This window comes from Leguminivora glycinivorella, chromosome Z (assembly GCF_023078275.1).
Source record: "Leguminivora glycinivorella isolate SPB_JAAS2020 chromosome Z, LegGlyc_1.1, whole genome shotgun sequence".
Lineage (NCBI taxonomy): Eukaryota > Metazoa > Arthropoda > Insecta > Lepidoptera > Tortricidae > Leguminivora > Leguminivora glycinivorella.
In genome coordinates this window covers 54,687,521-54,702,741 of record NC_062998.1, presented here as the reverse complement: position 1 = coordinate 54,702,741, position 15,221 = coordinate 54,687,521, and the positions used below count along the sequence as shown (strand labels likewise).

At 42.7% G+C, this 15,221-nt stretch overlaps 1 protein-coding gene across 1 annotated transcript in view; it reads left to right on the top strand.

Moving 5' to 3' along the window:
- The window catches only part of LOC125240592 (importin-7), a 66,568-nt gene that overhangs the window by 5,275 nt on the left and 46,072 nt on the right, over positions 1 to 15,221 (top strand). Inside the window, exons 2-3 of the mRNA XM_048148544.1 lie at positions 2,663 to 3,211; positions 12,710 to 12,894. Coding sequence (XP_048004501.1) covers positions 2,663 to 3,211; positions 12,710 to 12,894 — 734 coding nt within the window. The remainder of the gene's footprint in view (positions 1 to 2,662; positions 3,212 to 12,709; positions 12,895 to 15,221) is intronic.

The following is a 15,221-nucleotide window of genomic DNA, read 5'->3' as shown; positions in this document are numbered from 1 at the left end:
ATCCACTTTTCACCAACAAAAATCAACAACAAAAATGGATGCATCTCTTTGTAGTCAACTGCACAAGGTCGTCCTGGGCGTCTACTGCCAGTTTATTGCCAGCAGAGACCCTGCTTGGACAGGTGGTTGTCTGCTCTGCGTAGCCCTATCCTCGCCAATCGATTGGTGACGTCTTCCTCACAAAAAACAGTCTTGAACCATACCCAGTGATATAAAAAACCAACATTGTTTTTAATACAATTCTGTCAAAACTAGACAATACTATAAAACAAAGATTAACATTTTTTTTTGCTGAACTTTCTTTTGAAATGTTGTCATTGGCGGTTTATGTGTCATGTTAGACTGTTCTTGCCAAAAATTGTTTTTTTTTTAAAGCAGCGGTTCCAAACCTAAGAATAATTCTCAACCCCCTGACTCCAAAAGGGTGTTTAGGTCGAACTGTCGAATATTTTTGTAGCAAGAGTTTGAATAAAAATATGCCTCACAACAGTTTCGGAGCAACATAAGGTTGGAGCCTCTGCGTCGCCTATACCTTGATTTGCAAGAGCTATAGTCGTCGTCAGATACATCGGGGCTGCCAAAGCTCTCACAAATATCGCAACACGCCTCTATTGTCAAGACGTTAGTGCGTTTTCACATAATCCGATCCGGTATCGGAAGTTGGAAGGATTTCAAAGGAAAAATTCAAAGATGGCGAAGATATCGGTCCGACATCCGATATCGGCTGGGATAATGTGAAAACGCACTTAGAGTGCGCGTTCCGATATTTGTGAGAGATTTGGCAGCTCCGATATATTGAATGGCGATTGTACAGTGCGACATAAAAATGTTAAAAATAAATGAGGACACCAGTTTCTACGTCACTGTCACATTTAAATAGTAAATAAATGTGTTAATAAATTATGAGATCTTCTAAAAAACTCCCAGAAGACGTGATCTCAGCACAAAACGTGAATCAGTTTAGAAATAAACTAGATAGGCATACAACATCTACAACTCGATTATGAAAACTGTCAGGATGTGCATTGCTTAGGTTAGGCGATGACAGAAATTACAAATTTTTTTACGGTATTCGATGGCTGCCATTTCTCAACCCAACAACAAAGTGCCAGCTGACTGCTTCTGCTAATTACTACTATTATACAGTATCGCGCGGGAGGCGGTTGGTCATGGAAACTTGTTCGTGGCTCGGGGTCTAATATTTTTGGTGGTGATTGTTTCAATACTACCACTTTATGTCGGACTATTCTCTACGTGCACGACTGGTACTACCCTCATTTTGTCGGCTTATCCATGTTTAGTATGATGTCATATTAGTTCCAACAGCCGCCGCTAGTATTAGGCTTGATTTAAACGGCGTGCGAACTCCCATACGTTACATTTCGGGCTGTTGAGGTTACATACCATTTTGCACAGCCATCAAATACCGCAATGTAATAAAATAAAACTCGTATGCGAGTTCTCGTACCGTCTAAATGGGCCCTTAATGTTGGACTTGCCCATGAAATGGAGTGTGTTTGTTGCAATACTTGCAATCAGCGCTCTGTCACACGTTCGCCCGCGTAATAAAAGTATTCATTAAGATTTTCATTTGAATCCTTAGGTTTCTCTGTAGGTATATTTATCTGCGATTATTTCGATTGCACATAATACTTTTGCTTGCAATGATTGTAGAAATATTACACATCGACCACAGCGTAGGTAATTCTGTATACGCTGGGGAAACCTTTATAAACATCCCACATAGCCCGTATTTCGACACTATGATCGGTGGGTAAAAAGTACTTTTTTCTATTATCCCTTACAATTTTTTACATTTTGCTTATACTTATCGCAAACGTAATCTTCAAGCAAGCAAACAACGATCGTCTTAGAGCACATTGATTGTAAGAGACCGCCGACCGATTATCCGTATCCCTCTAACGATACCCATATTATCCGTATCCGTATCCCTATCCCTATCGCTATCGCTATCGCTATCCCTATCGCTATTCCTATCCCTATCCCTATCGCTATCCCTATCCCTTATCAAGATGTTTAATGATATAACACTTCAAGTTCTCGCTATGTACACATATTTAAAGTCACATACAGGTCGAACGCGATTAATTAACATTATTTTTACCTTTTTTCCCAACGTTTCGGCCAGGTTGCACTGGCCGTGGTCGCGGAAGACTGACGTCCCAGCAAAATGTCACCGGAGATGTAAACAACACAAAACTACCCGATATTAATTTATATAAATGTTCGGGGTAGACAAATAAATATAATCTACCCGCTTTTAGTTAATGTTTATTTCCCACCATGTTTATTTTAAAGGTAAAAATAATGTTAATTAATCGCGTTCGACCTGTATGTGACTTTAAATATATGTTTAATGATTTCTTATCAAGTGCTAAAATATAAAGTTTCATGGTTTTATCTTTTAAAATTAAGAAATCCCATACAAACTTTAAACCTCTTTTTCAACCCCTTCATCCCTTTTTTTCGAAATAAAAAGTAGCCTATGTTTTGTCTCAGGGTTTAAAGATTGTCTGTTCCAAATTTCATCAAATTAATTGCCTTGTCCTTATTTTGAATTTGTTGGTGTTTACATTTATGTTTATTTTTATGCCACGTGCAGGACATATAACGTATAATTAACGAAATCCATCCGTTTCAGATCCACAAAATAATCGGCTTCGCGCCGACGCTCCTCCAAGTCGTGATGATGAACGACGTAGCGATCCCCGTGCGGCAGGCCGGCGTGGTGTACCTCAAGAACCTCATCACCTCCGGCTGGCAGGAGAAGGAGCCCGACGACTCGGAACCCCACTTCTCCATCCACGAGCAAGACCAGGCCATGATCCGGGACAGTATAGTGGACGCCATCGCGCAGGCGCCCGACATCATCCGCGTGCAGCTCTGCGTCTGCCTCCAGACCATCATCAAACACGACTTCCCCGCGCGGTGGACGCAGGTCGTCGACAAAATACACATATACTTGCAAAACCCTGAGCCTAACGGGTGGATGGGGGCGCTCCTGTGCTTGTACCAGTTGATTAAGAACTATGAGTACCAGTTGGCCGAGAAGAGGGTGCCGCTGATCGAGGCCATGAACCTGCTGCTGCCGATGCTGTACAACCTGATCGTGACGCTGCAGCCCGACCAGTCGGCCGAGTCCGTGCTCATTCAAAAGCAGATCCTCAAGTGCTTCTATGGACTGGTTAAGGTAACATGCTTATTTCAACATTTTTTTAACCCGGGGGCATCGGTATGGGAGCTCCCGAGGTGCTCTAAAATATCTAGCTTGATAATAAAGGCCTGTGTGCGTGCGAGACAGAGCCAGACTACCTTTCTGTGGCGTTTCGATTTCGTTTCGCGTCGCAGAAATGCCATTCGGCTACGGGGCCTGTTAGATATTTGTGAGCACCCTGACTGCTCTAATACATTTGATGGCGATGGTTACACATGTACATGAATATAGTGAACGTTAGTGTTAAACTCGTGGTTAGGCCACAGCTAACGTTTGTAAATTGTCCCAGGGGGCGGACTGTGCCAGGTTTTACCCCGAGGTATGTCAGGTTTCCACTAGACAGGAAAAACGCCTGTTTGTACGCTTTACGGCTCAGCCACAACATTGGTCTAAGCGCGACAGCGGTGAGCGGCGGCCATACATTGGAGCGAGACACAGCGATGGGACTTTTCATTCACACGTATGGCTGCCGCTCACCGCTGTCGCGCTTAGACCAATGTCGTGGCTGGGCCGTTAGTGTGAGGCCTGAGTGGACACTTGGTCCGCGACGCGTGCAGCGGGGCGAGCGATGCAGCGTCGACTTGTATGAGCGTCAATTGTTTGACATGCACCCCGCACGCCCCGCCCCGGCCCGCTGCACGCGCAATATGAGCGTGCACTCAGCCCTTACACTTATTCACTTCTAACCGTGTGGTTTGTATTCATTACAAATACTAATTACGCATAAAACTTAAATACCACCCCCAAAGTTTTGTTATTATATCACTTTAAACTGTAGAGAGAAATGTCGCCTGGGGTCCAATGGGATGCAATCTACTAGATTTCGATAATAGGCTAGTTTCCTACTAGTCAAATCAGTTCTCGTACCGTCTAAATGGGCCCTATTTCTTATGAAAGGGTCGTGTAGGTATGAATAAATCCAGAGCGCATGAAAAATTCAAAGCTTTGAAAATAGGCCGCACGCACTTGTCAAGACCGACTTAATATCTTTCGAGAATGTGTTTCATAAGTTTCCATGGTATATTTTCTTTAGATAGTATAGGCTTGTCTTCGGAAAGACAGAACATGCAATGTGAAATTAATAACACGTTTTCATCACACCAACTGGTAAAGGCTCTGTTTGCTATTCGAAAACGGATAGCACAATTGCATTTTATCCACAAGAGTGCAAAGTAATCTCATACAAATTTTAACTTGATGTCTAAAGCTGGGTGTTGAAATTCACGTATAAATGATGATTTTGAGTAGATTGCTGGATTTGATTTGATTTTCAGTTCAGATAGTCAGTATTTTGTTCGTGTTGGTGTGGTGAAAAATTTTGTGTTTCACTCGGTGGCAAAGTTTGTTTAACCTACGTGTCTTAAACCCTCGCAACGCTCAAGATTCCACTTTTTGGAATCAATATTGGAATTTTTCCCAGGGTCATTATGAGGAACCACCTGACATATCTGTTTTTCATGAAATAAAACTATGGAAACGGATTAAATCGCGTATAATGAATTTAAAATATTGGGTTGGTAAGAAAGTAATGAGCGAATCATAACCAATATTGTAATTTATTATTTTAATCATTTATCAAAAATATAACGGCCTTCGTTATCTACTACTTGTCTCCATCGTTCTGGTAAAGAATGAATAGCATCGGCGAAGAAGTTCTTAGGTTTAGATTCAAAAAACTCAGCTATGTACTGTCGTAGATGGGCTTGATCATCGAACTTTTTTTCATTCAAGGCATTGCTTAGCGATCTGAACAATGCGAAATCCGTAGGTGCCAAGTCTGGAGAGTACGGTGGATGAGGTATCACCTTCCAACCTAGCTCCAATAGCTTATGGTTATGGTTATGGTTATGGGCTCCGGTTTCCGCACTTAGCCTCAAAGATAGAGGCCATTGTGCGTGCTGTATTTGCCAGCTAGGGGTCTAGCCAGCCTAACTCCGCCCAGAAGCGCAGGATCCTCCTGGTGTCTCCACAGGCTTCTCGGAGTGACCTCGTCGTTTTGAGGATTTGAGCCCGTTGTGTGTTCACTCCCTCGCACTCCAGGATGACGTGGGCGACCGTTTCTTCGGCCGACAGGCATCCTCGGCATAGAGGGCTGTCGGTCTTACCTATAACATGTAAATGTTTGTTAAGTGGGCAGTGTCCAGTAATGTTGCCTACGATTATTCGTAGCGATGCTCTATTCAGAGTTAGTAGGCGCTTTGTTAAGCGCGCATCCGGGTGTGGCACTACTTCCCGGGAATGTCTACAGGTACTGGTGTTTGCCCATTGCTCAGCGTGTTGTGTTCTGGTTTTTTGACGCATCCATGACCTGAGTTGACCAAACGGTAAGGGAAGCATCGGGATTGGCCCAGTCGCTTTCTGGTCCGAACCTTTTCTGGCCAGCTCGTCTGCTGCGTCGTTCCCTAGAGAGCCGCTGTGCCCCTTTATCCATTGTAGCGTGACTAGGTTGTTTGACCCTATCACCTCCAATGCTCGGTGGCACTCTAGTATGAGCCCGGACTGAATGGTCTTGCTATCTAGGGCTCGCAGTACTGCAGCGCTGTCAGACACGATGCGTATCTCTTGGTTTGTGATACGCCGCTTAGCTACTGCGTTGGCAGCCTGTATAATGGCGAAGCATTCACATTGGTAGATGGAGCTATACTCGCCTAAGGCTGTTGAGATATGCGTGTTTATTTCGGGAGAATACACGCCCGCACCCGACCCTGTCTTGGTTTTAGAACCGTCGGTGTATATGCGTAGTTCGTGTATTCTCGACCAATCGTTTTCCTCCTCAACAAGTTGTATGTTGTATTTTCTGTTGAAGATGTATACTTTGGGTACCCTGTCGTTAGGAGCCATCATTAGTGGTTGGTATTCAATGGCGTTCCTAAGGATCATGGTGTGAGCCCCGTTCGATGCACCCCAGAGGTTGAGTGATTTAAGCCTCACCGCCGCGGAGGCCGCCTCTTGCTGTATGAATAGGTCCAAGGGCGGTAGTCCTAAAAGGACCTCCAAGGCCTCTGAGGTTGTAGTTCGCATGCAGCCCGTGGTAGCAATGCTTGCTAACCTTTGGAAACGCTGCAGTTTATTCCTCGCTGTGGTGAGTTTGGTTCTAGGCCACCAAACCACAGCGCCGTATGCAATAATAGGCCGTATCACTGCAGTATATAACCACATGGTAATTCTTGGGTGAAGGCCCCAGGTCTTACCCAGAAGTCTCTTGCACTGCCAGAATGTGATGCGGGCTTTATCTAGTTTATTCTCAAGATGTTTATTCCATAGCAGTTTGTCATCCAGTGTGATACCTAAATACTTTACCTCTCTGGTAAGTGCTAGTGTCACTCCCTGGAGCTTAGGTAACTGAAGGTTCCTTATACTACGCTTTTTCGTGAACAGTACTAATTCAGTTTTGGATGGATTTACGGATAGTCCCTGCTCCGAGCACCATTGTTCGACGATTTTGAGCGCGCCCTGCATTAGGTCGCATAGGACTGGCTCGAACTTCCCTCTAATGAGGATAGCTACATCGTCTGCATAGCCCACGGTATAATAGCCGGCCTCGTTGAGCGCTCTAATGAGGCTGTCTACCACGAGGTTCCACAAGAGTGGCGAGATTACCCCTCCTTGCGGGCAGCCTCTGGATACAATGGCTCTTGTGTTGCTATTCACGTTTACCTGCACTGCTCTGTTCCTTAGCATGCTGTCAATCCATGAGGATATGGTCTGGTCAGCGCCATGGTTTAGCAGTGCTTGGCTTATGCTGTTGAATTGCGTCTTGTCGAAAGCCCCTTCTACGTCGATGAAGGCTACAAGTGCTGATGATTTAGTTGATAGAGCATCTTCTATTGGTGATATCACACTATGTAGTGCAGATTCCGTTGATTTGCCTGAGGAATAGGCGTGTTGTTGGTGGTGAAGAGGACTACGCAACAGTGCCCCGTCTCTGAGATCGCGATCGCAGAGCCTTTCCATTGTTTTTAGTAGGAAGGATGTCAGGCTTATCGGCCTATATGCCTTTGGTTGCGTATAGTCGTTCTTACCTGGTTTGGGTATGAATACCACTTTTACTTCTCTCCATTTCACAGGGATGTAACCGTGAATTAGGCAGGCTCTGTAGATTACTATTAGGTGCGGCGCGATGATGTCCTTACCCCACTGGAGGAGTCCCGGAAAAATGCCGTCTAGCCCAGCTGCCTTGTATGGAGAGAAACTGTTTATTGCCCATAGTACCTTTTCCAGTGTTACGGCTCTAGTGGCAGTGTCCACGGCGGCTGCAGTTGGTTGTACTAACCTTTGCCTGTCCGCCCCTCCCCATGAAGTCTCCTCCGTGACGGAGCAATCGGGGAAGTGTGTGTCGAGTAACAGCTTGCAAGTCTCACTGTCGGTAGTCGTGTAGCTGTTATCAGTTTTCCTCAGGGAGCCTATATTTCTGGCGGGGTCGCTGGAGAGGATGTTTTTTACCCTGGCAGCCTGAGAGTTGGTCTCGATGTTGGTGCAGAAGGCCCTCCAGCAATCGCGTTTCCGTTCTCGGATGCGGTTTTTGTACAGCGCTTGGGTCGCCTTGTATGCTTCCCAGTCTGTCGCCCTCCTAGTATTCTTTGCTCTATTGAACAGTTTGCGAAGTTTGCCTCGCAGTTTCTCGAGTTCAGGTCCCCACCAGCCTTTCCGGCTGCCGGCCTTAGTCGAGGGTGTTGTTAGTGGACAAGTGCTAGTAAACGTTTCCGTTAGTATCTCTGTTAGTTTATTTACGTGTGCCTCTATGTCAGCAGGTTCCGCGTAGCTTCCTGGGAGTACTGCGAGTTCCGGATTGCTAGACAATAACCTGTTGAACTTGACGCGGTCCGTACGTCTCGGGTTGCGCCAGGGTTCTGGTTTTGGAGTCTCAACGCTTAGTTTGTATCTTACCCATCTATGGTCGGAGCATGACAGGTCCTTTGACACATGCCAATCAGAAATCATTTGCGATGCTCTTTCCGTAGCGAGTGTGATGTCGATAATAGTTTGGAATCTGGAGGTCACGAACGTGGGTTCCGACCCCCTGTTCATGAGCTTAAGGTTGGTGGAAAATAGAAACTCTACTAGGTCCTCACCTCGTCTGTTGGAAGATTCGCTGCCCCACAGCCTGTGGTGCGCGTTCGCATCCGCCGAGACGATCAGCTCAAGCTTCTTGTTTTCGCAGTGTCGGATGAGGTTTGCCAGCTCGACCGTCGGTATGTCCGCGTCGCCCGGCAGGTAGGCAGACGCTATGATGATCTCTGGGCTGCTGGCGCAGTTACTCTGGAGCCTGACCGTAGTCAGGTCTCTGGAACAGAACTCATTCATTAAAACTGCGTTGATTTGTTTGGGGAGATATATGCAAGTGCGTGGATTGATTACGGTTGTGTCCAGAAGTAGCTTACCTCCGATGTTGTTTAGACCGCAGATTCTGCCCTTCCTTATCCACGGCTCCTGGATAAGGGCGACGGTCTCGTTGTTGACCTCCAGCATTCTCCAATAGCTTTAGCCGAGTCACTTTTGCAAAGTGTGGGCGAGCATTGTCGTGTAAGAAAAAAACTTTAGCATGCTGTGGATGATTCTGACAGATTTTTTGGTTTAAATTTTCTAGCTGATTACAGTATACTGATGCGGTAACAGTCATTCCACTTGGTAGGAGTTCCCAGTGAATAATACCATGAATATCCCACCAAACGGACAGCATAACTTTTTTCGGGTGAGGCTCTGTTTTTGGTGCCTCTATTCCTTTTTCGTTTGGAGCTAGCCACTGACGTTTGCGTGTGTGATTTATATATAAGACCCATTTTTCATCTCCAGTGATAAGATGGTCCAACCAGTTGAATGTGCGGCGAAAAGACAGAAGTTGTATACAGATATCGGTACGGCCTCTATCAAGTTCGTGCGGTATCCAAACACTGTATTTGTAGTTTTTTCCCAACTCGTGTAAATGTGTTTCTATGGTGACATGAGAGCAGCCTAACTCGGTAGCAAGAGTACGACTCGTTAGCCTCGGATCTCCTTCAATTAAGGTTTTTAATTTGGCTACATCAATTTTCACCGGTCGACCAGACTTAGGTTGATCTGATAATGAAAAGTCGCCACTACGAAACCGCTGGAACCATCGTTTCGCCGTGGCCTCAGACACAACTTCAGGAGCAACACGCTAACATATATTACGCACTGCTTCGGCGGCTGAATGGCCAGACTGAAATTCATATAGTAAGCAATGCCTTACATGCACTTTTAATTCGTCCATTTTCTTCCTTATATTAGCTCGGCGACAGCTAGTGAATGACTGACGAGAAACTGTGCGACTCGCCATTTGTATACTTTCGACCATAGAAGTTTCTAGAACTCTCTCAAAAATTTTATGTGGATTTCAATCGATCGCTCATTACTTTCTTACCAACCCAATACATCCCGACGTTTCGAACTCTTTACAGCGTTCGTGGTCAACGGGTGACTGAGGAAAAATTAAAATGTGCAAAAGCTACCCACTTACAAGAAATATTAACGAACCATGACCACAAATAATCTAGATTTCTAAGGCAGGTTCACACACTATTAATAAAGCTAGTTATACAATATTCAAAAAATTTTGACCATTACTCTGTTAAAAAATAATTAACCAATTAATCTACACAAAATTGACAAAGAAACAAACTGCAAATGTCCAACACCATACAACACAAATGCCTCACAGCCTTCGTCGTGCTTGTGCTTGAAACGTCGGGATGTATTTTAAATTCATTATACGCGATTTAATCCGTTTCCATAGTTTTATTTCATGAGTAACTATCGCGGTAACCGAAGACAATATTATATCTGTTTTTATTCAATTCCATTTTTTTTACATTTCATACGTAATAAATAAACTGATTAGCGTGAGGGAACCGACAGTGACATGACATGCGTGCATGACATGACATCCATGCATGTTTAAGAAAGACCTAAAAGTTTGTGTCAAAAATCTGACGGCACATGTCTATTTGTCTAAATAAATAACATAAGGACATAGTAAAAGTGGTCATGCACCAGCGCCCCTCTAGCACAACTTGCCTTGTCGCGCGCGAGTTCATACTTGAAGTCGCGCTTGATGAATGGACTCGCGCGCGACAAGGCAAGTTGTGCTATAAAGGGTCTGATGTATAGTGGACACAAATATTTAACTACTAAAGGGATGAATGGTGGACGATGATGGGACCAATTTAAGAGCTTGGCAAAAACGAATCAGGCGACCCGATAACAAGAATGTTTATTTTCTCCAAAATGTCTCGTTAACCTGCTTCATGCAAGGCCTAGTCGAAAAGACAATCGTTGACGTTAGACGCCGACCCAAACGCAGTCTGTCTCTGTCGCGCCAATGCGGAAGAGCGATAGAGATAACGATATTATCGTGTGCATTTGGCTAGGTACCCTGGGTAATAACTCCGTGTTCAAGGACAGAAGGAGCGAGTGATTGCCTACGACTGCGGTATCGATTGGTACGTGGGTGGTGGAGATGGGACGTCTCGTACTAATGCCCTTGCCCAGCGAACGTTACTTAAAAAAGATAGCTCGTTAGAATCACAACGCAAACCTAGAGCAATAACAAGCTATTTTGAGAGACCCGCCTCTGCAAAAATTAAACGTCAGATGAGCGGTTTTTGTCCACTTTTTTAAAATGTGACATTTTTGATAAATTTTGTTATTTCGACTCAGAATTACTAGCTATTTCAATCCTAACAGATCAAAAAAGAATCCTATACATTTTTTTTTGATGTATTACCATTTTCCATAAAATTTCGTAATTTCTATGAGGCTACGGGGTAACAAAAGAAGAAAGTAAGTGTATGGAAATTCTGGGACAGTTACAGTTGTCTCCTATTGTGATTGAAAGTGATCGTGATTCTGAGTAGAATTGAGATAAAATTTACTAAAAATGACAAAATAAAAAATTGGACAGAAAATATTTTGCTCAGCTCAGAAGATTCGTGTTAAATTACATTACGAATAACATGTTTAATACATCGGATAAATAAGATCAGTGCCCTGTTTATCAAACTTACAAGTCTACAAGTTCACAAGTTACACTTTATGTACAGGCAAATTTTTACAAGTACGTTTGTAAGTTTTGGTAAACAGGGCACAGCACTAGCAATTCGGTCGTGGGGAATAAAATGGAAACTTTATCAAGGTCAAACGGGACAAATAAGGTTGGAGGGCTTCACAATATGAGTGAACCAGCATTACTGTGGAATATGACGTTCGCAAGTAACTTTATAGGAATAACTTGCCACGATTATTAACTTTTAGGGCCCATTTAGACGGTACGAGAACTCGCATACGAGTTTTATTACATTGCGGTATTTGATGGCTGTGCAAAATTGTATGTTCTCAACAGCCCGCAATGTATAGTATGAATTTTCTGAGATGCACTTTTCGCTTTTGCCCTAATCTGTTAAACAAAGGGCTTTGTTTCTATTATTCGCCGCGGTTAGCTCCACGAAACACGCCGACCGAGCGTTTATTCAGGCCACAGAATTAGATTTAGTTAGAAGAAACAAGTTCATCTATTTGTACTGCGACCGCGCATCGAACTTAGTACTGAAGTTGTTACTTTCCTGTGATTTTAAATATGTCTCAGGTCCTTTAGTGTTCTCAATTTTTGTGTTGTTGCAATTAAATATCAAGTAATGAGGCATTTTAAATGTTTTTGTTGGCTTCAACTTACAAAAATTGACGCCCGAAAGCTGCAAGCTGCGAGTAAAGACGGACAACTCAGTGGATTTTACTGAGTTCATTTGACACGCTAAGTAGATACGTTTGCTTGATCTATGGTACTAGTATATGGGTGAATCAACTTTTCCTTGCTTGTTACGTCCCAGCCATAGGTCTGAGCGACAGCGGTGAGCGGCAGCCATACGTGCGAATGAAAAATCCCATCGCTGTCTCGCTCCAATGTACGGCCGCCGCTCGCCGCTGTCGCGCTTAGACCAACGCTTGTTTTATGCAAAAGTATGCTACTTAAACTATGCAAACTTGCATTTTTCTGGTGTTAACAAGCCCTTTCCTTAATTTGCCACCTACAAACATGGATTACATGCTTGCTTGCAAAATTTCAGTAGCATAATTTTGCATAAAACCAGCTTGATCTAGGGGTCCGTAACCATGGCCACATCTCGGACACTGGCGATCAAATATATGAAAGAGGCGCGTTCCTAGCACACATTCTAAGCTCGTGTAGGTGAACGCGTACCATGATTGTATGAGTGAAATATGACAGGTTGACGGTTCGCGTGTTTGACAGGCGGTAACTGTGAGGTAACCGAGAGGGGGTGGGCGGCGCTATCAGCGGGGAGCGGGAGTGGCCATACTGTACGATAGTATACTATTTCTTATACTGTGCCATGGCAATAACCGGCAAGAAAAAGTTGATTCACCCATATATGACATCTGTGACTCAGACATACTCGTGCGCAACCAAGTATCTGACTAACCTGAGCAACGATTCCCCAGTACATCCTCCCCCTGGAGCTGATCACGAAGGAGGTGTTCACCAAGTGGATGGAGGTGCTGCGCAAGGTTATGGAGCAGCCGGTGCCGGAGCACACGCTGCAGGTGGACGAGGACGAGCGGCTGGAGCTGCCCTGGTGGAAGTGCAAGAAGTGGGCCGTGCACACCCTCTACAGACTCTTTGAGAGGTGACACTATTCTATATTCATTTAAACTAGAGATGGGCCGAATATGGACTTTGCCGAATACGAATATTCGGCCGAACATTCGGTTCAGCTCTTACCGAACCGAACATTCGGCCGAATATTCCGTTACGCCATATTTTTAAAGCGAATGTTAAGATTAAAACTATGAAATGATTGATAATGGTTATACATACTACAACTATGTTCTTATGATTTAGTGGATAACTAAAACTTAGTTAAATAAAACCCTCCCGGACCACCAGGTTGAATTCCTAAAATGTTAAAATCCCGAAACGTTGACTTTCCCAGAATGTTGACTTTTTTCAGTTTCGCAAAATGTTGAATTCTCAGAACGTTGAAATATCAAAAAGTTGAATTCTCAAAATGTATACTTTCAACATTTCGGGATTTCAACATTTTAGGAACTCAAGTTTATATTCCTGGAATCTTTTTTTAACATGGGTATTTTTTAATATGATTTCTACTCTGAATCGCGAGCTTTTTGGTCCTAATAGGAGAAAAAAATGTACCTTTGATGGTCATGAATTTCAGTCTTCAGACTGTATTTAACCCATTGCTGTAACGGGGAACAAAATTTTAAGGCATTATGCTTCGAAAAGGCTCATCAGTGGAGTCTTGGAACTTAAATATGCCCTGAAACTATATAGCATGTAACAAAAGTCAATAGGGTGCTTTGAGATAATTTCGACATACAGATATGCTCGGGTAATTTCGAAAGGGGAATCTTGATATGATGGAAATAATGGTGATTTTTATGTGACTTTCAAAATTAGACGACGTTCGAAATTACCCCAATGCACCTTACTTCAACAGCCCACAAGACCAATACCCTGATTGCTATTTAAGCGGAAAAAATCGAAACTCATTTTTTTCGAACTACGAATTTTTTTCACTTGTATCCTAAGGGTCATTAGTAACCCTATCAGCTGTTAAAGTATCACTCGGGGCCTTTGCTACACCCTGTAGGTACCTACTGCAAATTCAATCTTATGGAAATTCAAAATTTTAGGGTTCACCATACCGCAAAGTCAACTTTCTGCAAATTCAACATTTTAGGATTCAACAAGCTGCAAATTCAACTTAATGCAATTTGGACATAAAAAGAACTCAACATAATGCAAATTCAACATTTTAACATTCAACATCCTGCAAATTCAACTTTTTGCAAATCCAACATTTTAGGAATTCAACTTGGTGGTCCTGGAGGAATAAAACAACTCTGAACTCTTCTCAACCCTTAAACTACGGTTTTTTTTACTTTTTTACAAAACAATTGTGTTTATAACTTTATATTTTGACGCATTTTTAGTAGTTCCTTAGAAAGCTACTAAAATAGGAGCTTAAGGTGGCTCGCTTTCCATACAAAAAACATCTACCATTTATTTAGTCACCGCACACTACAACTAAATAAAAATATGCGCATACATCTACTATACATTATCCGTCGTCGCGGTAGTGAATGAAATACATTGTTTCATACAGAAATCATGGACAAATCCTTGTGAATTTTTTATTAATTTTAGGTAAATGTGCGTGCCAAATTTTGTGTACAGACACAGAGCCGTCATATTTCGCGCATTTTTATTTGACATTGTCATCAGTGACATTTGGCTCTTGACAAGTAATTATTTAAAGATATTGGTTTAGTTAACTCAAGCAGACTCAGAAATAATGACGCATTTTGTCAACAAAGATACATATCGTGTATTTCGACACTGCTAATGTAAATCGAAATGGCGTCTCGGTCAAACGACTGACTATGATGCAGAAGATCGAGAAGAGGGTTCGAATCCGAAGTTTTTTTTAATCATTTGAACTTTTATGGATTTATTAAGTATTTTTTATTTTTTTAATGGAATATTTGACTATTACTATATTGCTTTCCTATTTTTTATTTTCATACAAAAATACAATACAATCCTTTATTATGCCTTTGTTGATAAAATAAAATATTACACGTCTGGTATAATACATTATACATAGGTCATAGTGTGGGCATAGTATTAGTAAAGTATTGCATTTACTGAGCTGGTTGACCTATGTTATTGTTGTGTGAATGTTTTTCTTCAACAACTAAATGGTTATATACAAGAATATGGGTAGCTTTTGTACATTGTAATTTTTCCTCAGTCACCCGTTGACCACGAACGCTGTAAAGTGTTTGAAACATCGGGATGAATTTTAAACTCATTATACGCGATTTAATCCGTTTTCATAGTTTTTATTTCATAAGTAACTATCGCGGTAACTGAAGACAATATTAACTAAATGGTTACAAATAATAATTATCATCAGTATAATCTGGTCCA